Source organism: Protopterus annectens, chromosome 4.part1 (genome assembly GCF_019279795.1).
Source record: "Protopterus annectens isolate FY-2018-M chromosome 4.part1, PAN1.0, whole genome shotgun sequence".
NCBI classification, from domain to species: Eukaryota; Metazoa; Chordata; order Ceratodontiformes; family Protopteridae; genus Protopterus; species Protopterus annectens.
In genome coordinates, this window is record NC_056734.1 from 529,740,607 (window position 1) to 529,766,280 (window position 25,674).

Below are 25,674 nucleotides of genomic sequence, written 5' to 3' on the forward strand. Positions count from 1 at the left end.
AAAATGATTGACTTCAATAATTGGCTAAGCTTCTGGTGTCATTCAAAGGGGATCCAGTATCTGTCTGCCTGGGACAACATGATCGACATACCATGATGCTTTGCCAGAGATGGTCTGCTCCTGTCGCCCCTGGGATTCAGGTTACTGGTAAAAGCTCTTGCTACCCCTATAGTGCCTTTTTTAGGCAAAGTTCAAGGGACAAAACCACCACCATAACAGGTACAAGCATGCAAAATCTGAAGGTAATGCTACTCAATGCTAGAAGTCTAAACCTCAAAATGCACTCTCTCGAGGCACTCCTAAAAATGGAGAACATCGATATCTGTGCAGTAACTGAGATCTGGTTCAAGGCTCCAGAGAGCACCCCTGCAATACCAGGCTACAACTCTTACCACACTTTTCGGCCACCAAACTGGATCTAAACACTAAAGGTGGAGGAGTGTCCATATTCACCAAGGATATTCACACCACCAGCTTAGTTGCCCAACACAATGCGTCTGAAATTCTCCAGGTGCAACTAACACTAGGTAAGACTGCAATCCAAATAGCAGCTTGCTACAGATCCCCACCATGCTCCAAGATTTTCACTACACCTTTCTAAACATACTGCAAAATATTAATATACAACCAAACACCCTAATACTGGGTGATTTCAACTACCCTGCCATTAACTGGGAAAACTACTTGTGTACCAACACCTTTGCCCAACGGTTCTTGGAATTCATAAATTCCAATGCCCTGGATCAGCTAATCCATAGTCCCACCAGGGGCACCAATATCCTAGACCTGGTCATTACCAACATGGGAAATCGATGCTCCACACCTAAGGTCAACCCCCTCGTTGGTCAGGTCAGACCATAAGCTAATCACCCTTAACATCCACATCCCACCCCCACCCCCCAGTAAGGAAACCTCCATAAAAAACTTCTCCAAAGCCAACTTCATGCTACTTGTCAGAAGTCACAAACTTCATGACACCCATGCAGACAGGAACTGAAAGTTCGACTGCTGAGGCACTGTACGAGCACATCCACTCATGCATGAATCGTGCCATCCCAAATAGAACCAAGATGCTTTCCTCCAAAAAAGGAAGCCAATCTGGTGGTCCCCTGCCATAAACAAACTTTTCAACAAAAGGAAGAAACTGTTGCAGAAAAGAGGAAAATCCCAGGATGTAAAAAACTCCCTTACCAGCCTCAGTAAGAAGCTGAGATCCCTCATAAAAACCTCCAAAGCTAGTTATGAAAATAAAATTGCCAAAGATTCCAAAGACAACCACAAGGCATTCTATAACTATGTCATGAATCTAAACGGCAATGCTCAGATCTGCTCGGAGCTACAACAGAATGGCATTAAATATACTGACCCCAAGGATATTGCCAATATCCTGGCAGATCGATTAAATGCCAACTTCACCCCTCTCTCACCCCTAAATGGCCCATCTCAATACTGGAAGATTGCCAAATTCCAGTAATAACGGCCACACAGGAAAAAAAACACACTCTCCAAAGCTAAGAATACAGCATCCATGGGACCAGATGACATCCCGGGCTGTGTACTACATGAACTACAAAATGAACTGGCACCTCACCTAAAGTGTCATGTTTAATCATACCCTCACCTCAGGCTTCATGCCCACTGAGTGGCACACACAGCTACAGTTATCCCACTCCACAAGGGGGATCAACTTTGGATCCCGGGAACTAATGCCCCATCAGTCTGAAGAGCCTGATCTGCAAGGCCATGGAACATATTATCATGGAACTTATAAACAGAGACATTGGCAACCTTAAAACACTGGACCCCACCCAGTTCGGGTTCGTGAAGGGCCGATCTTGTCTCCTGAACCTGATTGACTTCTTCGAATCAGTCTCCAGAGCCGTGGACGAGGGTAAGGCAGTCCACACAGCCTATCTGGACCTTGCCAAGGCCTTTGACACCATCCCCCACTCTGGAATCATAGATAAACCTACTAAGCTGGGCATTAATCCTTATGTCTCTCGATGGGTTGCCAACTGGCTTACTGACAGAACCCAGACTGTAAAAGTAGCTGGCTCCAAATCCAGCTCCAGACAAGTGGAGTATCTCAGGGTTCAGAGTCCTGGGACCTCTCTTGTTTGGCATCTACTTCTCTGAAGTACAGGCTAACACTAAGAGACTCTGGCTAACACAGTTTGCAGATGACTGCAAACTGGGAGCCATTATTGAATCCCCAAATTATGTCGATACTAAACAAAAGGGCCTTAAAGAAACAGATGCTTGGTGCCAGAGCCATGGGCTCAAGCTCAATGCCAAAAAATGTATAGTTATCCCCTTTGGGAAAAAACATGTACCCGTGAATTATCACATAGGTGGCAGTACACTAAACACCGAAGTGTGATAAGAAGACTTAGGGACACAGGTGGACAGTGGTCTCAACTTCAATAACCATATCACAACAGTCAGGAAATCCTTCTAAGTGGCACACCTAATCACCAAGGGCTTTTCATCCAGAAAAAAGGAGGTCATTGTCCCACTGTACTCATCCCTCATTAGACCCATTATAGAATACAATGCCCTATTTGGTATGTACCTCTCAAGACATCTGCAACTGGAAAGGCAGCAGAAATACCTCACTAAAAGAATCACAGGCCTAAAGCAGATGCCCTATGCTGACAGCCTTAAAAAAACCCAGCTATACTCTGTCGCATATAGTCTACTCTGAGGCGATCTCTGCTTAACATACAGGGCCATGTCAAATCCAGAGCTGTTGGACATGCTACACAAAGAAATCCCAATCCCTCAGAGCCACACGCTCCAGGGATCTAAACCTTGTCATCACAATAAACAAAACATGTTGGAGGGATAGGTTCCTGACTCAGAGACTCCCCAGACTCTGGAATAGACTGCTCATACATGTCAAGCAGAGCACCAATTTGGCCCTCTTCAAAAGGAACCTTTGTGACTGGATGGGAGAAAGGAAATCCACCCCAGGGATCACGTCAGCCACCCTGCTAGACAGGGGTCCAGGGAAGTAAATAGTGTGGGAAGAAATAGCCAAGGAATTATGTTTAGGCTTGTATAGGCCCTTGGGCCAATAGCCTAGTACCAACCTATGAACCTGTAAGTGTGTCCAGTTTCCATGTGTCAATATAGCTATACAATTCTGTTACTTTACTACAGATGCTTATGTTGCTGTGGCAGAGTTTTAGAATATAGCAGTAATTGTATATAATGTTTCGAGTGTCATGACTAGCTTGGTCTACCTCTTAAAGGACCTGGGTTTATTGTACGCCACTAGCTAATGGTATATTTACAAACAGGTGTAGGTTTTTAAAGTAAAAAAGTACCTTAGTTTATCTTATATTATAGCTTCCTTTTAGAAGTAAGCTGGGTAGTGCATTGCTGTTTGGGGATTACTAGAAAACAACTAGGTTTTATGGTGTGACAGTATTCATTGTAGAACTATTAAAGGGACACGAACATTTTAGCATGCAAAGGGATTTGGTAGTTGGTTATATGCTGAAGTACTGAAAAGCAAAGAAGCCAGGGTAAGTGTGCATATGAGCAGCACATTTATTACCAGTTTTATCTTACTCCATCAGTTAGTTGCCCCTCTCCCCTCCTTTTAACTGAGCATTGGAGGAGTGGAGCTTTTTTTGGTATAAAATTACAAACATAAGAGGGTGGCCAGGGATGAGTGTGGGAGAGGAGTAAAGCAATCAACCTGAGCAGCAGCCAGTCAATGCATTTATTTGCAATGCAGAGTGAAACCCCACAACACTAAGTACTGGAGTTACAGCAGGTTGGTGTCCAACAGTAAATGTAGAGAAAAAAAAGTACAAATGCATTAGAGTGCATGCACGTAAGCAGAATTCAAAAACTGAATCTTGGAAGTATGAATTCTAAGAGTGAAGGTAGTGTGGAAGCAGGGCAGAAACACTACATACAAAAACTGTGCCTGTTAGAAATAAATGCTTCCATAAGCCAGCACTGCGCATCCATTCTATTAAAACCCACTTGTAAAGAGGGTGAAGCAGCTTGAAAAATAGACAGTAGCACCACTGTCGTACAATTTGCCAAACAGAATGTAAACTGTATTATTATGGAATCACAGACAAGATGCCTATCAAGAGTACTTTTACAATTACAGATGTTAAGTGCCTTCTTGCGTTACACAAATATCAACACAGTAGCAGTGCCTGATTCAGGAGACAGTTATCTGCCTAGTAGTTTACGCTACAAGTGTAACAAAGCTATTGCAACCTTAAACAACAAATGGATTAAACTTCAAGCTGCTGTTGGCAATGAAAACTGTCACAATCTAAATGTGCTTTGTGTAAGCTACTGCACAAGCCATCATGTTATGCTGTACCGTGCAACACCACCACCTATGCACACTGCATGTCATTACAGCACACAAACAACATGCAAAGCCACCAACATAACCTAAACTTCTCCTGAATTTCCTGCTCCAACAGGGTCTGCAAGAGGCCATTATTCAGCTAAGGGTAAATATATATCCCTCGTACTCGGGTAGGCCACAGACAGCAAGGCGTTCTGCACAATTTTGGTGTAGCAGACAACTGAAACAGCAAGGAAGCAGGTTGATAGCAGCTCCTCTTACTTTGATCTGAAGCACTGTTGCTTTCAAGTCAAGATGTGGATGCATAAACTCGAAGTTGAAACCGGAATTAAATGGTAGGAGGGACTGCCAGCAAGCAATATGAATCAGGGTATTTTCAAAAAAAAAAAAAAAATTCCTTTGCTAGATACCAAGAATATCCTGGAGTAGAAATCTGACTTCTTGGATGAACTAGTCTGTGGCCTCTTGTGTGAGAAGAGGTTTAAGGAGGGGAATGTCAAGTTCCATTTGTCCCTTAGAAATGGGATTTTATATATATATATATATATATATATATATATAAAAGAGTGTGGGATGACTGATTTATATCCCATTATCCATGTAAAAATCATATTCATTACCCAAATGTCTAATGTTACACTTGGCAGATGTCCAAGAACTGGATCAGTCTTCCTCCAAGCAAAAGGTCAATGGGGGTGGGTGCTGGACAGTGGTGAAAGCAGGGAAGGGTATTTTTTTGGGGGGGGGGGTTCTGGTTGACACGATTGTTAAAAGGGCTACTCAAGAAAGTACAGTTGTGTACACTTCCTATAAATGTAGATGTTTGAGTGTATTGCAGTCATCACATTTGGGTTATCCCTGCCAGGGTAGCCCTCGGCCGGCCCGAATACCAGAGACTAAGTATTTCTGCGTCAGTTGCTGTCACTTGAGGACTGACGTCAAGTTAGCAGTAGTATAAAGTAAGGCAACCAATGTCATTACATCAGTTTTTCTTGCCCTAACCTGTCAGTTGCCCCCAAAGTAGGAGGCCATGATCTGGTGGAAGAACCCCACCAGTGGAAGATAAATACCAACATGCCCCTTGTAAGGAAAGGGGAACAACAAGGAAGAATGGTAATAAAAGGAGAAAGAGCATAAAGGGGGATGGAGGGAGGGGAACAAGGACTGCAACAGTGAATACACTTGAACATCTACATTTATGGTAAGTGTATACAACTGTACTATGTTCTTCGTGTTTCACTGTTGAAGTCATCACATTTGGGTAGATTCTCAAAGCTGAGGAAATGGGTGGAGGCAGTCAAGGAAACTAGGAGCTGGCTAGGATGTCCTGTAAGACTGCAGAGGCAAACCTTACCCTGGATTTGGAGAAGACAGGCAGGTGGTAATGTTTGGTAAAAGTGTGAACAGATGTCCAGGTGGCAGCCTCCAAGATGTCCCTGGTGGGGACTCCTCTGAAGAAAGCTGCAGAGGTGGAGGCTGCTCTGGTGGAGTGTGTCCTGACCCCCTTAGGGGAGGCTTTCCATGCTGTTTGTAGCAGAAATGGATGCAGTGTGCTATCCATTTGGAAATGGTTTGCTTGGAGATGGCTTTGGCTTCTGCCCCTGTAGCAAAGCTAACCAGCAATTGATCAGACTTTCTGAAGGATTTAGTCCTGTCCAGACAGAATCAGAGCTGTCTTCTGAGCTGTGATTATCTAGAGAGAGTGAAGAATCTTTTCCCCCTTGTTCTGGGGATTAGGAAAGAAAGTGGGCAAATGAATGGATTGATTGAGAGCTACACTGGACACCACCTTGGGCATGAAGGATGGGTTAATTCTGAGGGATACCCTGTCTGCATGGAAGATGATGAAGGGTTCCACAGCCATGAGTGCTTGCAGCTCAGACACCCTTCTAGCTGAAGTAATGGCCAGAAGGAATGCTGTCTTCCAGGAGAGACATTTTATCTCTGCAGAAGAAGTTGGTTCGAAAGGGGGCGGGGTGAGCTTTTCCAAGACAAAGTTAAGGTCCCAAGCTGGTGTTGGTGCCCTTCTGGGGGGCCTCAAGTTGCTAGCCCCTCTAAGGAACTGTTTGATCAAAGGGTGTGAGGAAAAAAAGGGCTGCTCAGTGGTAAAATGAGCAGAAATAGAGGCATGAATTTTTATAGAGGAGAAAGAGAAACCACTGTGTAGTAGGTCAGCTAAGCAATCCAGGATGAGAGGGGATGGAGGGCTGTGCTGTATTGGCTTCCCTTAGCCTGGATCCCGGTGCAGAACCTTTTCCATTTATCTGCATAAGACTTTCTGGTGCTAGGACATCTGGCCTCACAGATAACATCCCAAACCTGTTTACTGAGGATGGCACATTGGTTCGGGGTTAGGGAATAAGCCAAGCTGCCAAATTGAGTGTCTGCAATTGGGGATGCATGAATTCCCCTTCCCTCTGGGTCAGGAGGTTTGGAATCTGAGGAAAATGCCATAGAGGTAGCGGAAACAGGCAGCACAGCAAGGGTACCAGTGTTGTCGGGGCTTGTCTGGCGCTATAAGAATGGTCTTTGGCTTTTCCTACCTTATTTTGAGCAGTACCCTGGGGATGAGAGGTAGAGGAGGAAAGGCATAGACCGAAAGATTGACCCAGGGGAAGGACAGGGCATCCACTTTCCAAGCTATGCAGTGATGCTCCCTGGTGCAGAATTTGCTGAGTTGATGGTTGGTGTAGGAGGCAAAGAAGTCGACCTCTGAGGTACCGCATTTCTGAGTTATTAGGGTGAAAGTACTTCTGTGGAGTTGCCACTCATGTGGCTCCAGAAGGTTGCTGCTTAATTGGTCTGCCAGAGATTTGAGAGCCTGGTAGGAATTGTACTAACAAGTGTACTTGCATGGAAGAGGCTGTGAGCCAAAGGGTCATGGCCAGCCTGTGTAGGAGTGAGTCTCTCTCCTTGCTTGTTGATGTACCACATCACAGTGGTGTTGTCAGTGTTGATCAGGAGAACCCCTGGAGACAGAAGGGGTTTGAAAGCTATCAAGGCATGCTATGCTGCACAGCCATCATCTTTTTGACTGATGTGCAGAGGGATTTACCGTGGGGTCCACTGACCCTGTATGCACCTGATGTCCAGGTATGCACCCAAAGTGTAGACTGAAGCGTCTGTGGTGAGGGTCTGGGCGCCAGCGGGTGGGGAGAAGGGCAGTCCCTTGTTGTGGGAGCATGCTGTTGCCCAAATAAATTCCTTTCTGAGGCAATGGATTATAGGTAGAAGAGTTTCCAGGTCTTGAGTGTTGACACCAAAGGCTCTTTAGGTACCACTGAAGTGTCCTCCTATTCAGTCTGGCATATGGAATGAAGAGTATGCAAGATGCCATGAACCCCAGAGCTTGCAGGATCTTTCTTGCAGATAGCTGGGGCCTGGTGGCTAGTTGAGAGAAGTAGGCTGTCAGGAAAAATTTGTTTCTCTGGTGTAAGTTATGCCATCTGGGATGCTGTGTCCAGACTTGTTCCCAGGAAGATTATCCTTTGAGAGGGCACCTGTTTGGTTTTCTTTTCGTTGATTGTGTACCCTAGGGAGGTCAGCAGGGTCTTTACAAAGGCGAGGTGCTTAACCAGCTTTTCCTGACTGTCTGCCTAAATAAGGCAGTCATCTAAGCATGGGTAAAATTTGAATTTATCTTTGTCCGCAAAAGGCAATGGCCCAAGCCAGACATTCTGTGAAAACTCTGGGAGCAGTAGATAAGCCAAAGGGAAGCACAGAGAACTTATTGTTGAGATCCTGCCCTGAAGCCGAGATATTTTCAGCATGATTCCCTGATAGGAATGTGGAGGTAGGCCTCTTAGATCTAGGGTGGCTAGCCAAACGTCCTTGGAGAGCATGGGTAGCAGCTGCTGGAGGGTGAGCATTTTGAATTTTGGGATTACCAGGAAGGTGTTTAGAATGGATAGATCAAGGATGGGGCGGCAGGTGCCCTCTTTTTTGGGCACCAGAACAAGTCTGGAGTAGAAGCCTTGGGCTATCTGTTCTGCAGGAACGTGCTCTACTGCCTTCATAGAGAGCAGGGAAAGGATTTGCTTTTGAGCCTCTGCTCACTGATTTGGTAGTAGATCTGGGAACCCTTTTGGGGTTGGAAGGGCGTGGAAGGAAAATTTGTATCCCGAGACACAAAGTTCAGAACCCATTGGTCCTTGGTAATGGTGGCCTAGGTGCTCGAGTGGAAGGAGAGTTTTCCTCCTAGGGGTAAGTGAAGGTGGGCAACGGGGGGTGGAGGAGGCGAGTCATTGTGAGTTCTTACCATAAGGGGGTGGTTTAGAACTCCCTGGTTTTGAAGTGGAGGTAGTCAACTGCTTAGATCTCTGCATTCTCTAGGGCTGCTGTCTGTGTGGGGGGGGTCTGTTTCCACAGTGCCTAGGCTGGGCCGGTTTACTCGGAGCAGGAAAGGACCACTGCTTGGACAGACAATGCCTGCTGAACCTAGGGGGCTGGACCTGTAAGAAATCCATACTGTTTGCATAGATTTTGCATTTTCTTCCATCTTTTTTTAAGACCTCTTCTGCCTTAGTGCCAAGTAAGTTATCTTTGTACAAGGGGGCATCCAACAATTTAGATTTGACATGGTCTGGCAGGGGTTGTTCCTTAAGCCATGCATGTCTTCTAATGACAGATCCAGTGACTGCCGCTCTGCAAGAAACTTCTAGGGCGTCAACATCACAGTGCAAAGTGTGTTTAGTTACTTGACTTGCAGAATGCATTAAGTCGTATAAATCTTTAGATTCTGCCCAAGCAGGAAAGGAAGACATTTTTTGCTTAAGGAGTTTCAAGGTATCTTGCTGACATTTCAGCATATGGAAATGACAATTTAGTGCCCTGATAGCAAGAGTAGCTGAGATGTATGCTTTTTTACTCCATCTGTCCAATGCTCTGGAATCTCTGTCTGAGGGGGTGGAATTCTTAGCAGAGGTTGCTTTAATCCCTTTTGGCCCTTGAGAAATGACCTCAGGGTCAGCTGTTGGATTTTTAAAAAGATATTTGAGAGAGTCAGGGACTCGAATACCAGTCTGGTTTTCTGGGAGCAGGAGGTAAGGTGTCAGGAGTCAAGCTGGATTCAAGGAAAACATGATCCACAACATCCAGGACTGGGGGGATGGCCAAGGGTCTGTGTTGCGAAAGATCTAGGAATTCCCTGAGTCTCTTTTTAGACTGAGGGTAGTCCTGACTCTCCCACTGGAAATGCTCCCTTAAAGTATGCAGGGTTTCCCCAAAGGAAAAATCCTTTGGGGGAGAGGGTGAAGGAATTGAGTCCTCTGCATCAGAATCTTCATAAGTGGAGAGGGGTTGCATGTCTTCATAGTCAGATCCATCAGATTCATTTGAATCTTGTTCAGACAAAACTACAAGGGACAGATCTCTTTTCCTTTTTGAGGGGCTAGCTTGGCTTCCCCCTGATCAGCATAAGGTCTTCCGCCATTTTAAGCATTTGAGACTAAGGCAAGGTATGAGGTGCCTGAGAGTGGGTCAGTTTTCTTGGGTGTGGTTCAAACTGTGGGCCTAAGAAACTGTCATTTTTTGAAAGAACGGTAGTTGCAAAAGAAGATGTCAGTTTGTGTTAAAATTCAGTCGTGCGAAGGACTTCCTCGAAAGCCATTGCCTGCTCAGTGGCTCTGGACCCAGCCAAGGTAGGGACGACCGCAGGATCCTTAGTTGAAGAAGAGTTTTGTGGCATACCGGACTCTGAAAGGGTCTCGATAGCAGCCTGCGAATCAACTGAAACGGGCATCAAGGGCTGCGAAAGTGCCTCAATGAGTACCGGAGGACTGATGACTAGCTTAACAAAAACGTCGTCGGTAGGTTTGGACCTGTGCGGTCTGTCTCTGTCTTTATCTTTACATTTTTTTCAGATCATCTGCTGTCAGATGGCTTACCGAAGCCATATCGGAATTTGAGGACTGTAAACAAAAACATCTGGCTACAATAAGGGCCTGACGATGGATAGTTCTGGCATTGAACAAAGCACAGAAGCGACAATGGAGGGGGGGGCACGTCGTGGTCTGGGTCTAAAGTGATGCAGTAAGAGTGGAAGTCTTGGTGTGGTATTTGCTTTCCACAGGCGAGACAATTAACTTTTTCTGACATCGGTTAGTGCAATAAAAAAGATCCCCAACAGGGTACTTAGCTTTAGAAGACTTCAACTTCAATTTGGAAACGAAAACTCAGCGGCCGACAGGCACTCAAGCGAACTGCTTCTGCTTTGAGCTCCACGGCAAGAAAGACTGATGTAATGGCATCGGCTGCCTTACTTTATACTACTGACAACCTGATGTCAGTCCTGAAGCAACAGCAACCGACGCAGAAATACTAAGTCTCTGGTATTCGGGCCGGCCAAGGGCTACCCTGGCAGAGATAACCCAAATGTGATGACTGCAACAGTGAAACACGAAGAACATCTACTATGGTTTAATATGGTTTCTTTCTGGGCTGGGAATCTTCTAACAAAGCCACCATAAAAGCATCCATAAAGATTTCAAAGCATGAGGGGCCTGCCATGGTCTTCATCTGCTCTAAACCCACACCACCGTTTTCTTCTCTTAGCATCTGACATTTCCTTCTTCACTCATTTAAAATGCTCTTGCATCAAAAAGCAGCTTTTGGGCAAAGCAAACATCCTTTTATGGGAACCCAGAAAAATTCCTCATCATCAATGTCATACTCCAAATGGGTCTTCATTCTCCAAAGACTGGGATTCCTTGAGTGACGATGCTCCCCCCTTTCACTTGTATGTGGCACTAGGAAGCAAAGAACGACTTGCACACCTGACCACTACTCAAACAAGTTTTTCCTTCAATTTCTTAAAATTTTGTACAGTCAGCTTCAATTGAGATGTAATTTTGTACATCCTTGAAGGAAACTGACAGGTGGGTGTACAGTACTCCCAGTATTTATAGCTGTAAGGAAAGTGACCCTACAAGGGGTAGAAAATTTCCTATCAAGGGATTTTCTTACCCAATCTACCATGCCCTGACTGTTCTGTCTGACCAAGGCTCCTGTGGTCCTACTGATACCCTTCCATCTTTTTTTTTCTCTGCGATTACCCTACTGACTAAATGGAGGTCTGATGTTCAAGTGAACTCAACTTCAGGAAGACCAGCTAGCTAAGTGGCACCAAGGCCCAGGAGGATATGTCAACTACTGCGTGCATGCCCACTAACATAAGGGTGGAACAGCGGCTAGCAGTAGTAGTATTGGCACTGTCTAAAATGACTACATAACCATCGCACTGATTAGGGTGCCTTCAAACCTATGGAACACAAGAACAAATACCTTCTCTTTAGAGGTCTCTTTTGATGGCTCCTCTCACACCTGACCTCTTTGCAGCAGTGTTCTTTTGTGTGTGTGTGTGTGTGTGTGTGTGTGTGTGTGTGTGTGTGTGTGTGTGTGTGTGTGTGCGTGTGTGTGCGTGTATACACACACTTTCACAGGAAAGGGACTTCCCTGAAGGCATCAATGAATGTTCAAAATCCTGCATCACGGCTTCCAACCTTTGTGCTAGCAGCATAGTCTTCCTAATGCAAACAAATCTAGCAAAGAAAAGATGTGAAACTAAGCAATAACGCACCAAGAGAGTTTGATTCCTTATACGGGATCAGATGACAGTGCTCACTAAAAAAAGTTTTTCTGAGAAACAGACAATTGTTGACTTGGAAATTCCACTAGCAAATGCAACTCAAACAGTAGCACCCTGAATAGAAGTGCAAGAAAAAAATCTCTCCCGAATAGGGCACTTTTTACATAAATCTTAATAAAAAGAAGCACAGGCCCACAGCTAACACAGAACTGCAAACTATCATAATGCTTATATATCTACAGGGGGGAAAAAAGGGTGATGTGGCTTGAGGGCATCTTCCATAAAGGACAGAACCATGCATCCTTATATCTATATTTTGGTAAGAAATTCTTTCAAAATCTTTTGATGGCTTAAGATTTTCTGGCTTAGATCACCATAATAAATTGTGATACGACTGGATCTCCACTATATGGAGATTAACTTTTCTACTCTTATTTGCTAATATCAGCTTTTAGATAAAGACTTATTCAAAGGAAAACCTTTCACAGAATGCACTGGATGCTTGAAGGAATGAGCTGACGTCAATTACTCTCTAGATCCTGTTCACATGGTTGTGCTGCAAAAGGCTGGTAGCTGCACATGTGGTGGACATGCTCCAGGATTTATTCCCAACAGACCAAGATTGCCGATTTTTTTTTCAGAATCTGGATATTATGTTCTGGTAACATTCAAATGTTAGATGTTGGAGTTAGTTTATAATCAAATCAAGAAACTTCTGAGGGATATTTAATCTAGCAGCTTCAGGAACTGGAACTATTTTTACATAAATGGCACAATTCCATACATAGAAAGCATTCCCCCAACTGCTTGGTGGTCTTACATTTCCAGTGTCTTAATTTTTGGGGAAGTTTAATGGACAACAACAAGCAAGAGTTGCATGGTGGTTAATAACAGTAGCAACAGCAACATCTATTTGTTAACCAGGTAGGCCTACAGGACATAGTTGCTTTTCAAGGGAAACCCAGGTGCAACGTTAGATTAAGTGACTTGCTCAGGGTAATATAGCAGGCAAATGAGGGCTGAGGGATTCAAACCCTCTACCACAGGAACTACAGCGCTCAGCCTTAACCCTATGTGCCATCTGCCAACCATTAATAACATGTAAACCCTTTGATATATCCAATTGGGAAGTCCTCAAACTGTTTAAAACAAAGGTGTGTTTAAAAAAAATAAAGCTTGCATTCTCTTAAAGTAGGCAGCAGTTGGCCCACCCCCAGGCATCCATGGAAATCTAAGTCTAACCAGATGGGCAAATATCCATGTCAGGAATTAAACTGCAATAGTTATCTATATAAAACATTAATGGCTGCCTTAGCTACAAAATTACTCCATTACGCGTAGCCTAGCTTGGCCTGCTATCCTCCTTTCCATTTTCAAAAGGACTTTTGATATCAAAGGAAACAAATACACGAGACCTGCATTCCAGGAGAAGGCAATGAAACCTGAATACACAGCGGACAGTGTGGGTTCTTCATTGTCTAGGCCACAAAGACATTAAGTAATACGGACACATTCTTCAATCCAAATCCCAATTAAAATAGCTCCTCAGACAAAATACTGTCCAACACAGGCATACACAATGCCTTACTGTTCATAGGTTCATACTAGGCTATCTGCCCTAGGGCATTTATAAGCCTAGCCAGAATGTGTTTGGCTTTCGCCACCCATTTTAAATTTATTTTGCTATGCCCTTTTTCGAGGTTAGTATACTGTGCCTCTGTCTAACAGTGACACAGAAGTGATACCCGGGGTAAACCTACGATCTCCCATCCACTCAAGATTCCTCTTGAAGAGAGTCAATGAGGGACTCTGCCTAACCTGGACTGGGATTTTATTCCACAGTGAAGAGAGCCTCTGGGTTATGAATCTGTCCCTCCAGCATGTCCTATTTATTTCAGTGCTGAGGTTCAAGTCTCTCGAGCGCGTAGCTCGATGGGATTTGGATTTTCTGAGGTGCAGCATGTCCATTAATTCCGGGTTGGACATGGCTTTATACGTCAGGCACAGATCACCTCTGAACAGGCGGTATGCCACTGAGTACAGCTGGAGTTTCTTTAACCGGGCAGCATATGGCATCTGTTTGAGCCCTTTGATCCTCTTGGTGAGGTACTTTTGGGGTCTTTCCAGTTGCTGCAGGTGTCTGGTAAGGTACATCCCAAAAGATGCATTGTACTCAATTATGGGCCTGATGAGGGATGAGTAAAGAGGCACGATGACGTCCCCTGATCTAGATGCGAATCCCTTCATGATTAGGTGGGCTATATAAAATGTTTTTCTAACCACTTTGGCCACGTGGTTGTCAAATGAGAGATTGCTATCAACTTGGGTCCCCAGGTCCCTAATTACTTCTTCAGTACTTAATGGATTACCACCTATGTGGTAATTTGTGGGCACTTTGTTTTTGCCAAAGGGGATGACTATACACTTTTTGGCATTTAGCTTGAGGCCATGGCACCAGTTGTCTGTTTCTATGAGGCCCTTTTGGAGGATGCTTGTGTCGACTGGAGAGTCGATTATGGCGCCCAGTCTGCAGTCATCTGCGAACTTGGTCAGCCACAGTCCTTCCGTGTTGGCCTGTACCTCCGAGAAATATATACCAAACAAGAGAGGTCCCAGGACTGAGCCTTGTGGGACACCACTTGTAACTGGTTTGGAGTCTGACATGGCTCCAGCAATTCTAACCATGTCGGTTCTGTCCTTGAGACAGTTTGCAATCCATCTAGTGACATAGGGGTTTATATTTAAGCTGGTGAGCTTATCTATAATGCCCGAGTGGGGTATTGTATCAAAGGCTTTTGCGAGGTCCAGGTAAGCTGTGTGGACCACCTTCCCCTCGTCAATGGCCTTGGTGACTGTTTCAAAGAAATCAACCAGGTTTAAGAGGCAGCATCTGCCCTTAAAGCCGAACTGGGTAGGATCCAGTGTTTGTAGGTCCCCAATATCTTTATTTATGAGGTCCATGATGATCCTTTCCATAGCTTTGCAGACCAAGCTAGTCAGGCTTATGGGGCGATAGTTTCCAGGACCTGTTGAGGCACCACCTTTATGGAGAGGGACCACTGTTGCTGTACGCCACTCTTTGGGCACATATCCTGTAGTAAGGCTGAGACTGAACAGTAGTTTTATGTTTGGGTTTAGCTCTTCTTGGAGTTCATGTAGGGCAGCCGGGACACCATCTGGTCCCATTGATGCTGTGTTTTTTGCTTTGGAGAGGGCGGCTCTTACCTGAGCATCTGAGATGTCAGGGGGGAAACACTCTGCTGGGATAGATATTTGCCCTTTTGGTGGGGAGGGGGGGGGAGTTTGCGCTGAACCTGTCAGCTAGGATGTTGGCAATGTCTGTGGGTTCGGTGTATTTGTCATTTTGGACTAATTCTGAGCATATCTGGGAATTACCACCCGGGTTCCTAACATAACTAAAGAAAGCCTTGTGATTATCCTTAGTGTCCTGTGCAATTTTTCTCTCGAAGCTGGCCTTAGACAATTTTATGTGCGCCCATAGTTTTTTGCTATTACTGATCAGTGATGCCTTCCCTTTTTGGGATTTTGCTCTATCATTTAGTAGCTTCCTCCTTCTATTGTATAGGTTGTTTATGGCTGGGGTCCACCAGACAGGACATCTGCCTTTGGAGGATTGGGTCTTGGTTTTATTTGGGATCGCATGATCCATGCATTCCTGAAAGTGTTCATAGAATGCGTTTATAAAGGATTCTGCGGTCTGGGCCGTATTTTCCACAGGCCCGGGGGCTTTGAAGGATTCCACCTCAGTTTTGAGGAGTGTGAAATTTGCTTTACAGAAGTTTTTCACTGTGGTTTTCTGGGCAGGGGGTGGGGTCGGGATGTGAATATCCAGTGAGATTAGTTTATGGTCTGATCTTACCAGTGAGAGATACACTTCTGGTCTGGAACATAGAGTCCCCATGTTGGTGATGATCAGGTCCAGTATGTTTTCCCCTCTTGTGGGAGTGGTTACAAGTTGTTCCATAGCATTTGAGTTTATAAATTCAAGGAACCTTTGGGCTAGGGTGTTGGAGCTAGAGTAATGCTCCCAGTCTATGTTTGGGTAGTTGAAGTCGCCCAATATAATGGTGTTTGGAGAGACCTTCATATTTTCAAGTGTTCTCAGGAAGGCCGAGTGGGGTTCCTGGGTTTGGGAGGGTGGTCTGTAGCAGGCTATAAACTGGAAGGCAGTTTTACCCACTGTTAGTTGCACATGGATAGTCTCTGATGCTTCGTGCTTTGCCACCAACCTGGAGGTGTGGGTATCTTTGATGAATATCGATACTCCCCCGCCTTTTGTGGTTCGGTCCAAGTTTTGGGGCCGAAAAGCATGCTATGAGGTATAACCTGGTAGTGCTGGGGTGCTCTCGGGAGCCCTGAACCAGGTTTCTGTTACTGCACAGATATCAATGTTCTCCATGCTAAGGAGAGCTTCGAGTGCGTGCATCTTGAGGTTTAGACTTCTGGCATTGAGTAGCATTACTCTTAGTTTCTTATCCCTTGTGATAACTATGGAGGTGGGTTTGTCTTTTGAGCCTTGCCTAAAAAAGGCACTATGGGGGTAGCAAGAGCCTTTGCCAATATCCAAAAGCCCAGGGGTGACAGGTGCAAGCCGTCCCTAGCGAAGCATTGTGGCTTGTCCAGCATATCATCCCAAGCTGACAGGCAATGGATCCCCTTTGAATGACACCAGTACTTAAGCCAATTGTTGAAATTGATCATCTTGTCTTCATATTGTGGCATCATTCTTGGTGAGGGTAAGATGCTACTCAAGGTCAGGGACATACCGGCCTGAGCTACATGCTCAGAGAGCTCCTTTATGTCTCTTTTCATGTAGTCCAGGGAGGTACGTCTCAGGTCATTCACACCAGCATGGACAATGACTGAGTCATATTTGTACTTGCCTTGGAGTGACCTGAGTGCTTGTGTTATGTGGCGGATCCTAGCGCCCGACAGGCTGCTCACCGTGACCCTCTCCTTGTTCAGCCTGGTGAGCGGGACTTCAGTGTGCCTGACGATAGAGTCACACGTTAGAGATTGTAGCAAAAAGTGATAACTCCCAAAAGTTATTTGGCTTGAAGGCAGGTAGAAGAAACCTGGATCTGGGACTGGTCTGAACTCTGGGAACAAGTACCAGACGCTCTGACACAAATTCAACTCCTTCCACTAAAACAGCTTCCCCAGTACGAACTGGTCACTGCATGGAGTCTGTATGGACCCTTTTCAAAATCCTCGTATAAGGGGACTATACCTGGAACATTTGATGGTACTGGGTTAATTACTGTGGATGAGATCAATACTGCAATTAATTCTGGAACAGTAAAGCTGTGGTGTAGAAGATATCCAGCTTAAAATGCTGGATACTGCTGGGATGGTGTAGTTCATAGATGTGTACTAGAATAACTACCACTAGGGCCTTTTTAAGCCTAGTCATGCATTCCCAAATCTCTGACAAGTCCTGGTACCCTTGATAAGTGTAAATAAGGCCTTGGGAAATGAAACATTTACTAGCAGGGGCCAGTGACATGAAACATTTGAGACATGGGTGCTAAACCAGATGTGATTTTACTGTTTCCCCATCCAGTTGCCAAGTTGCACTTGAACTGGGTTAGGAAGGAACTCTGCTTCATATGGATGGTAATAATATGGGTGTTCCAAATAAGGGGTAGTTTTTGTGATGCATACCAGTTTCTCCAGCAGGTACTATTTATATCACAAGCAATGTCTAAGTTTTTAGAATGGGTAATTCTGGTGCTGTTTGTTTTGCAGATAAGCCAGAGATCCATCAGGGTGGGGTCTGACAATGCCATGTATGCCATGCGAGATCTCCCCTCAACAGCCTGTAGGAGACAGAATACAGGTATAGGGATTTGAGGTGGTCTGCATAGTACATGTTATTATGCCCTATATTCTGCTAGTGAGGAACCTCTGTGGACATTTCAATTACTAAAGTGCCTGGTTACGTACATGCCAAAGGAGGCACTGTACTCAATGAATAGTTGATGCACTTTTTCAGTGTGAGAAAAGAAAAATACCTCTGGACCAGCAAAATTATGTGGCAGCCATCAATTAAAAAAGAAGCCAAAATATGTGCACTAATTATAGATGAATTATGCTCCGTAGCCTTCCTGGGAAAGTCTATGCCAGAGTGGTGGAAAGGAAACTCAATCTGACAAGCTGAGCCCCTGAAAATTACTGAAAATTCTACACACTGACCATGAAATAGATGATATTTCCATGACCGCGCCAGTATCTGTGCAAAGAAAGTTATCAATGGAATCTACAATGTACTTTGTGGACACAGAAAAGGTACAGGACCATGTACCCTTATTGTAAGAGATCAAGCGTGGGATTTGGGGCCACAGCCACATGCTATAAGGGCTCATTTATGGAGCAGGAGTTGCAATAGGTATTCTAAAAACAGGGGACCTGTCAATTCATCAAACAGCTTTTATCTGAATGCTGTCTGGTTGATGTGTTATGGAATTGCAAAGCATCTCTCTTAGGTGGCAGCAAGGGATAAACCAAGTTAAAAGGCCATGCAGCATTAATTTTCATAAATTCTATTGCATACTGCTCAAAGCAATTTTAAAAACACTTACTGTTTGTGTTCCTGAAGGGAAGCCATCCTTTTCTGTAAATAAAGAAAAAAAAACGTCAAACAAGATGCATGAAATAAACCCATGTTATGAAACAAAATATCCATTAATATTATGTATCCCAGCTATATTCCAAGAAGGCATTCAGAAAGAGTAGTGTGACTTGCAATGACCAGTCCTGTAACGACAGTTACTGATCAGTAGAGACTTAAAAAAAGTGATTAGTAACCTGTTTAAGTTTCACAAATCTAAAATGAAAAACTCAACTGTTATTAAAAAAAAAAGTAATAGTAATAGTAGTTATGTCTTGCGTATCCTTGACAGTGAGAACTCTCGGAACAGACCCAGCTGTTATTCCAGCTCACACGTACCAAAAAACTCTCAAGCTCAGCTCTACCAATAATGCTTCTCACTAAACTACCTCAGATCAAGTTTGCATAAAACAGTGAGAGAAGCACCACAATAGAAGAGAAAGGAATGAGAGACTGAATCCAGAAAAGAGGACCCATGTCACCAAAGAATCCGATCCACCCTAAGAAACCACAGGATAGGGGGAAGGAGGGTGGTATGTGACTATCGACAACACAAATGGAAAATTATGGTAAACATAATTTCTTTATCCAATGTTGTCAATCTTCACATAGTCCTCGACAATGGGACAGAATCCTCAGCAACCTGAATCTTGGGAAGTCCCGCGGAAAAAATATTTCTAAGGACCAGAGTTGAAGGATGCCCTTCCCCTAGAGACCAAATCCAGGTTGTAATTAGTAACAAAGGTATGTGGAGAAGCCCAAGTAGCCGCTGCACAACTATCATTTAAGGAAGCTTTGGAACGAAACACTGTAGATGTGGCTACTGCTCTGGTGGAGCGTGCCCCTACAGACCTTTGTAGTGGTAAATTGCTTTTGTTACAAAGATAATACAGTTGTTAATCCACTCAGCTAGGGTAACTTTGGACACTGGTCTCCCTTTTGCCACTGAAGAAAAGGAAACAAACTGATCTGATTTTCCAAACTCTCTTCACCTGTGTAAACAGAAGCTGAGTTGTCTATGTACATCTAATAAATGGAAAAATATTCACCTTTGTTACTATAACTGGGGAAGAAAACTGCAAGTTGAATAGTCTGAATAGTCTAGTTAAGGTTGGATTCAGAAACTACCTTAGGCAGAAAAGAAGGATTAGTTCTCAAGGAGATCCTGTCTTTATGGAAAATTATAAAGGAGATTTACAGGATAAAGCTTGAATCTCTGAAATTCTCCTGGCTGAGGTGATGGCCACCAAAAACAATGTTTTCCAATAGAGGAATTTTAGATCACATTTGTCTGAAGGTTCAAAGGGTCAATAAACTAAGGATTGGATAACTAAATTTAGGACCCAAGGTGCCGATGGTTCCTTATATGGGGGCCTGACTATCAAAGATCCCTTCAAAAAGGCTTTGCAAAGTTTATTGGAGATCAAAGACGAGTTATTCAGACCAGACTGAAAATTGGAGATTGCAGCTAGATGCACTCGAATTGTAGACACTGAGGCTTCGGATTCAAAAAGTGATGTCAAGAAATCTAGAACCTTATCGACTGGGGCTAAATATGTATCAGTATTAGATTTAGACATCCACAGAGAAAAGTTTTGCCATTTGCTAAGGTACAATTTTCTTGTGTAGGGTTTGTGATTAGCCAAAATTATTTGGTGAGGTAATGAACTAAGAATTAAATGCCTTGCAATCATCGGAATTGGGAAAGCCATGTGGTGAGCCTGAGGTTCTGCAAATTCGGGTGAACCAATCCATCCAAGTAGGACAACAGGTCTAGAGTTGGATACATGCTTAAAGGTTTCCAAACTAGATGAGGCCAAAGAAAGGGAAAACAGACTTGTTGAGGCCAAAATGGGAGAATGAGGATTATCTTGTTCTTCGACCTTATGGCTTTCTTTAGAAATTGGGATACGAGAGGGATCGGGGGAAATGCATAAAGTAGACTGGGGGCCAATCATGGAGAAAAGCATTTCTCAGCGAGTCCCCTGGAAGGGGGGGGGGGGATCAGGGCAAAGTAGCTGCTGTATTTGTTGTTCAGAGGGGATGCAAACAGGTTGCAGCAAGGCTGGCCCCATTGGCGAAGTATCCTTTCAATCACAGATGAGACAGTGAACACTCATGAGGCATTAGAATACTTCTGCTTAATCTGTCTGCAATCACGCTGGAGCTCCCCAGAATGTGTGTTGCGACGAGAAAGGGGTCAGATGAAATCACCCATTGCCAAACTCTGAGAACTTCCTGACAGAGGGGGTAGGACCTGGTTCCCCTTGTTCGCTGATGTACCAGACTACTGCCATGTTGTCTGTTTGGATTGCAATCATCCCTGAGCGGCTAGGTGGAATGATTGCAACATTAAACACTACCCTCACCTCTAGAACACTGGCACGCAAATTGGCCTCCAGAGGGGACAAAAATTGGACTCTCTTTCCAAGATAATGCCCCCCCACACACACACACCCTATCAGGGATGCACCCGTGGTCACAATGGCTTGGGGTTGAGAGGGGACAATGGGACAGCCCATCAAACATTTGCTACAGTGAAGCCACCATTAAAGATCCTGCTTACGTTGCTTGGTAATTATGATCAAATGAGACACTGGCTGGTCTAACATTGACCAGTGAGATGCCATAAGCCATTGAAGGCTTCACATGTGATAATCTCGCTAATGGAACTAGAATGATAGAAGCTGCAAGAGACCCTAGGGCTTTGTAGCAGAAGCCTTGCTGCTACTTTGACCTTTTCTTCTTTGTAGTCTTTCTATGGGTAGGGATGCAATGTTTGTGGTCATATTTATCCTTGCTCGGATGAACTAACTGCTGACATGGCTTCAACTTGGACTTTTCACAGTTTACAGTAATGCCTAGATTGGAACAGAGCAGGAGTGTGTAATCTCGAGCTTCCTCGAGGAGATGCCTGGTGGTAGCGGTAATGAGCCAGAATTCTAGATATGGAAACACCTGGAATCCTTGTAGTCTGAGATGAGCTGCAACTACTGCCATGCATTTGGTGAATACCCTGTGGGCTGTAGTAAGACCAAAGGGCAGTGCTTTAAATTGGCCGTGACTGGCTCTCAGCCAGATGAAAGAAGACTTAAATGGCTCTGCGAACTCACACAAGTGCATCCAGGTGTCTCTCCTGATGGTTACACCTGAACCCGCAGCTCTCATCATTCTTTCGACAGCATGTGCAATTTAGCCTCATGGACGAGTTGGATATCTATTCTAGGGTTCAGAGTCACTGTCTCAAACTCCTTCAGCTACTGCTCCTGACAGGATATCTGAAAGTTCTTTTATCAGATCCCAATGCAATCTGGTAAAATGTGCCATGTAATTCAAGGACCTAAGGGTGAAAGTCAATGAAGCATATATGCACTTCCAAAATCTATCCATAGCCCTAGATTCCTTGTGAGGGGGATGGATAGTGGGACTTTCGTAGGCAAGTTCCTTCTTAGTGGCTGCTGCTACCACCATGACATCTACTGGAATTCCCTTAGTCCAGTGCGTTTGATCCTTGGGGGCTGACAATATGCGATCTGGTCTCTTAGGGCTCGGCCCAATAGCATCAGGCGATGTCCATGTATGCTGAGAGAGCAGTTTGAGGTCGTCGTCAGTGGGTACAGAAATCCAAAAGGTGGAGGGTTGAGCACAAAAAGCCTTAAGACATACTGATTCCTCTGTGGAAGGTTGGATGGAAATCCAGCCACCCCTCTGTTTCAGGATCTCTATGTCTCCGAAGAATCTCTATGTCCCCGAAGGAAGTATCAGTGGGAAACTTGGGTGAACCTTCCCTTTCATCAAAATCAGTATTTCCTGTGAATGACTCCTCAGGGGGGTCCAAGTGCTTCCTCTTGCACTTTCTCTTTGCAGGAAGACATAACCACAGTGGTTAGATCTGGAGCCTTCTGTGCCCTTTGTCCCATGGAAGAGACTGAAGGAAGCTCTGGTCAAGGGGAAAGACCAGATGTCAATAGTGTAGGCAACGAGTGACTGCCCACAATGGACAATGCCCACTCCATGGCCTGGAAGACAGCCCCCCCCCCGTAGAGGGATGGGAGCCCAGAACCAAAAAGGAGTCCCTTAGGAACCGTGGTCCCACCTTGCAAAGAGGAAGTCTCCTTTGAGGCCAAAGCCGAGGCAGAGCTTACAAGTGCAGAGGCACCAATGGGCATGGACGGCTCTGAAAACGCTGAAGACAAAACCATCCCCTGGAACCCACAATAAAGCAACAGCCACTGGAGGTCTCTGGGTCTGACACACATGAAGAACTCCGGGTAACGATCAGTGCCAGAGAAGGAGCTCTAACTGCCACCGAAGCAGTTGATACCGGAACTGTCGACACCATAGGCTCTGACGTCTCAGTGGGAGTCAGAGGAGGAAGAAATTGGGCTGGACATGGACACTGTTCCAGCAGCAATGGCAGTAGGAACCAAAGCCTAAGACAATCCCCTCACCACAACCACAAGGAGCTGGTCCACCATCCTCTTATCAGATTCTGTTAGGCTCCTGGTGGATTGGCCAGAGAAAATGGAGGGAGACCTGACAGGATGCTTCTCCAAGAAGGGGCTTGGAGGGTGATACAAAAAGGGATCTACCAAAGAATACTGGGAGTGTGGCAAGTTGCTAAAGGGTAACTCCTTCTGTTCATGGGCTCTGGGTGTCTTAGCAGGAAGAGCTGATGTGGACGACACTGAGGAACTCTATGCAAAAGCCGGCACAGACTGAGCCATGGGCTGAGGTGCATGGGTTGTCGGATCAGAGGATGTTGTCGGAACCATAGATGACTTAGTCATTTTCAATACAGGTTCTGAGGAAACAGAACTGGATGAGGTCTCTTTAGACTTCTTCCTCTTACTGGAGGAAGAGGAAGGTGAACTAGCCTCTGTTCTGGACCCTGAGTGACATTTCAAAATTAGTTTTCAAAAGACCATTTAGAATAAGGTTATTCTTACAGTTGACTAGTGCCCTATGGCTCAAACTATAACAATATGGCACAGTCTTCCTCTAAGTGTATAGCCCCAAGACAATAAACACAATGAGTATTGCACATCCGAATTGGGCATTGTTCTACCACAGTTAAGACACCTCTTAAAACCAGAGGTGCCTTTAGCTGGCTTATCTGCCTTAATGAGGAAACACACATGCATAAAAGGACTCCATTAAAAACATACAGGGACTAATTATTCTCCATTTTTTTTTTTTGCTTAATTAGAAAAATTAAAGTAGAGAGAATAACGAAGTACCAACAATGGTACAGAAGAAATACCGAAAGGTAAAAGGAAAGTGCACCAACAATGGTATGTAAGGCTACCTTAAGGCAGGGGAAAAAAACACTAACAGCAAAAAGGGAGGAGCAGGTAGGAAAAAAACCCTAAAATCGTTGTATAAAAAGAGAAGAAAAGTACAGTTTTGTACCTACCATAAATGTAGATGTTCGAGTGTTCACCCTGCTGCAGTCATCACACTTGGGTTATCCTGTCGTCAGGCGGTCCCGCAGTCGGCCGGAATTCCAAAGTCTTGGTCCGACGTCGGTTGCTGTCGCCTCATCCCTGACGTCAGTGCGCCAGGGGTATATATATTGCAACAGACGTCATTTTCTTCAGTTTTTCTTGCCACAGATGTCAGGTGCCCCCAAAAGGGTGATCAGAATTAGTACCAAATGGTGTGAACACTGCACAAACACAAAAACCCTTCAGCTATAAGCAAATACATCAGTAAGGCGTAGCAGAGATTTAGCCAGTAGATCAGAGGGGATGGAGGGAGGGTAACCTGGACTGCAGCAGGGTGAACACTCTAACATCTACATTTATGGTAGGTACAAAAAGTACAGTTTTGTACCTACCATAAATGTAGATGTTCGACTGCTCATACAGCTGCAGTCATAACAGATGGGTTCTCCTGCCGTCAGGCGGGTCCTCGGTTGGCCGAATTCCAAAGTCTAGGTCTGGCGTTGGTTGTCGTCGCTTCCTCCCCGACGTCAGTGCGGCAGGGATATAAGAGAGGCAGCCAATGCCATTTTCTTCAGTTTTTCTTGCCCCAGATGTCAGGTGCCCCCAGAAGGAAGGCAAACATAATGTTATGCAAAAATGCAATGTTGATAAATCAAAAACAGTAGTTGCAAGCAAATACACCATAAAAGAGTACCCCAAAAGGTTATATGAAAAGGGTTTGTCATAAGGCCTGTCCTAAGAGGGGATGGAGGGAGGGAAACCTGGACTGCAGCTGTATGAGCACTCGAACATCTACATTTATGGTAGGTACAAAACTGTACTATGTTCATCGTGCATACAGCTGCAGTCATAACAGATGGGTAGAATCCCAAAGCTAAGTAAGGGTGGTAGGCACTAAGTGGAACTAGGAGGGGCTAGGATGCCCTGCAGGACTGCTGTGGCAAAGCCCACTCTAGATTTAGAGTATAGTGGGAGGTGATAGTGCTTGGAGAAAGTGTGCACTGAACTCCAGGTGGCTGCTTCCAAAATATCCTTGGTAGGGACCCCCCCTGAGGAAGGCTGCAGAGGTAGCTGTGGCTCTGGTGGAGTGGGATCTGATGCATGCAGGCACAGTTTTTCTATGAAATGAGTAACAAAAGCGTATGCAGTGGGCTAAACATTTTGAAATTGTCTGTTTGGAAATGGCCTTTCCTTGAGCACCTGCAGCATAGGACACAAAGAGTTGCTCAGATTTCCTGAATAGCTTTGTCCTGTCCAAATAATAACGAAGTTTCTGTGAATGTCCAAGGAATGTAGTAGTCTTTCCCCTTTGTTTTGTGGATTAGGATAAAAGGTAGGTAAGTGGATAGTCTGATTCAAAGCTACACTGGATACTACCTTTGGCATAAAGGTAGGGTTGGTTTGTAAGGAAACTCTGTCCTGATGGAAAATGATGAATGGTTGCACAGCCATGAGGGCCTGTAGCTCCGAAAACCTGCGAGCTGAGGTGATAGCCAGAAGAAAGGCTGTTTTCCATGACAAGTACTGTAACTCGAAGAAGCTGGCTCGAAGGGAGAAAGGGTCAGCTTTTCCAATACGAAGTTGAGGTCCCAAGCAGGGACTGGTAGTTTCCTTGGGGGTTTTATATTCTTTGCCCCTGTGAGGAACTGCCTTAAGAGAGGATGAG

At 44.8% G+C, this 25,674-nt stretch overlaps 1 protein-coding gene across 5 annotated transcripts in view; it reads right to left on the reverse strand.

Annotated features, from left to right (window-relative positions):
• Window positions 1–25,674, reverse strand: part of PAK2 (p21 (RAC1) activated kinase 2) — a 1,120,998-nt gene that overhangs the window by 423,439 nt on the left and 671,885 nt on the right. For all 5 annotated transcript variants that reach the window (XM_044070347.1, XM_044070345.1, XM_044070348.1 and 2 more), the window contains one exon: window positions 18,533–18,564. In XM_044070347.1, the coding sequence (XP_043926282.1) occupies window positions 18,533–18,564 (32 nt within the window). The remainder of the gene's footprint in view (window positions 1–18,532; window positions 18,565–25,674) is intronic.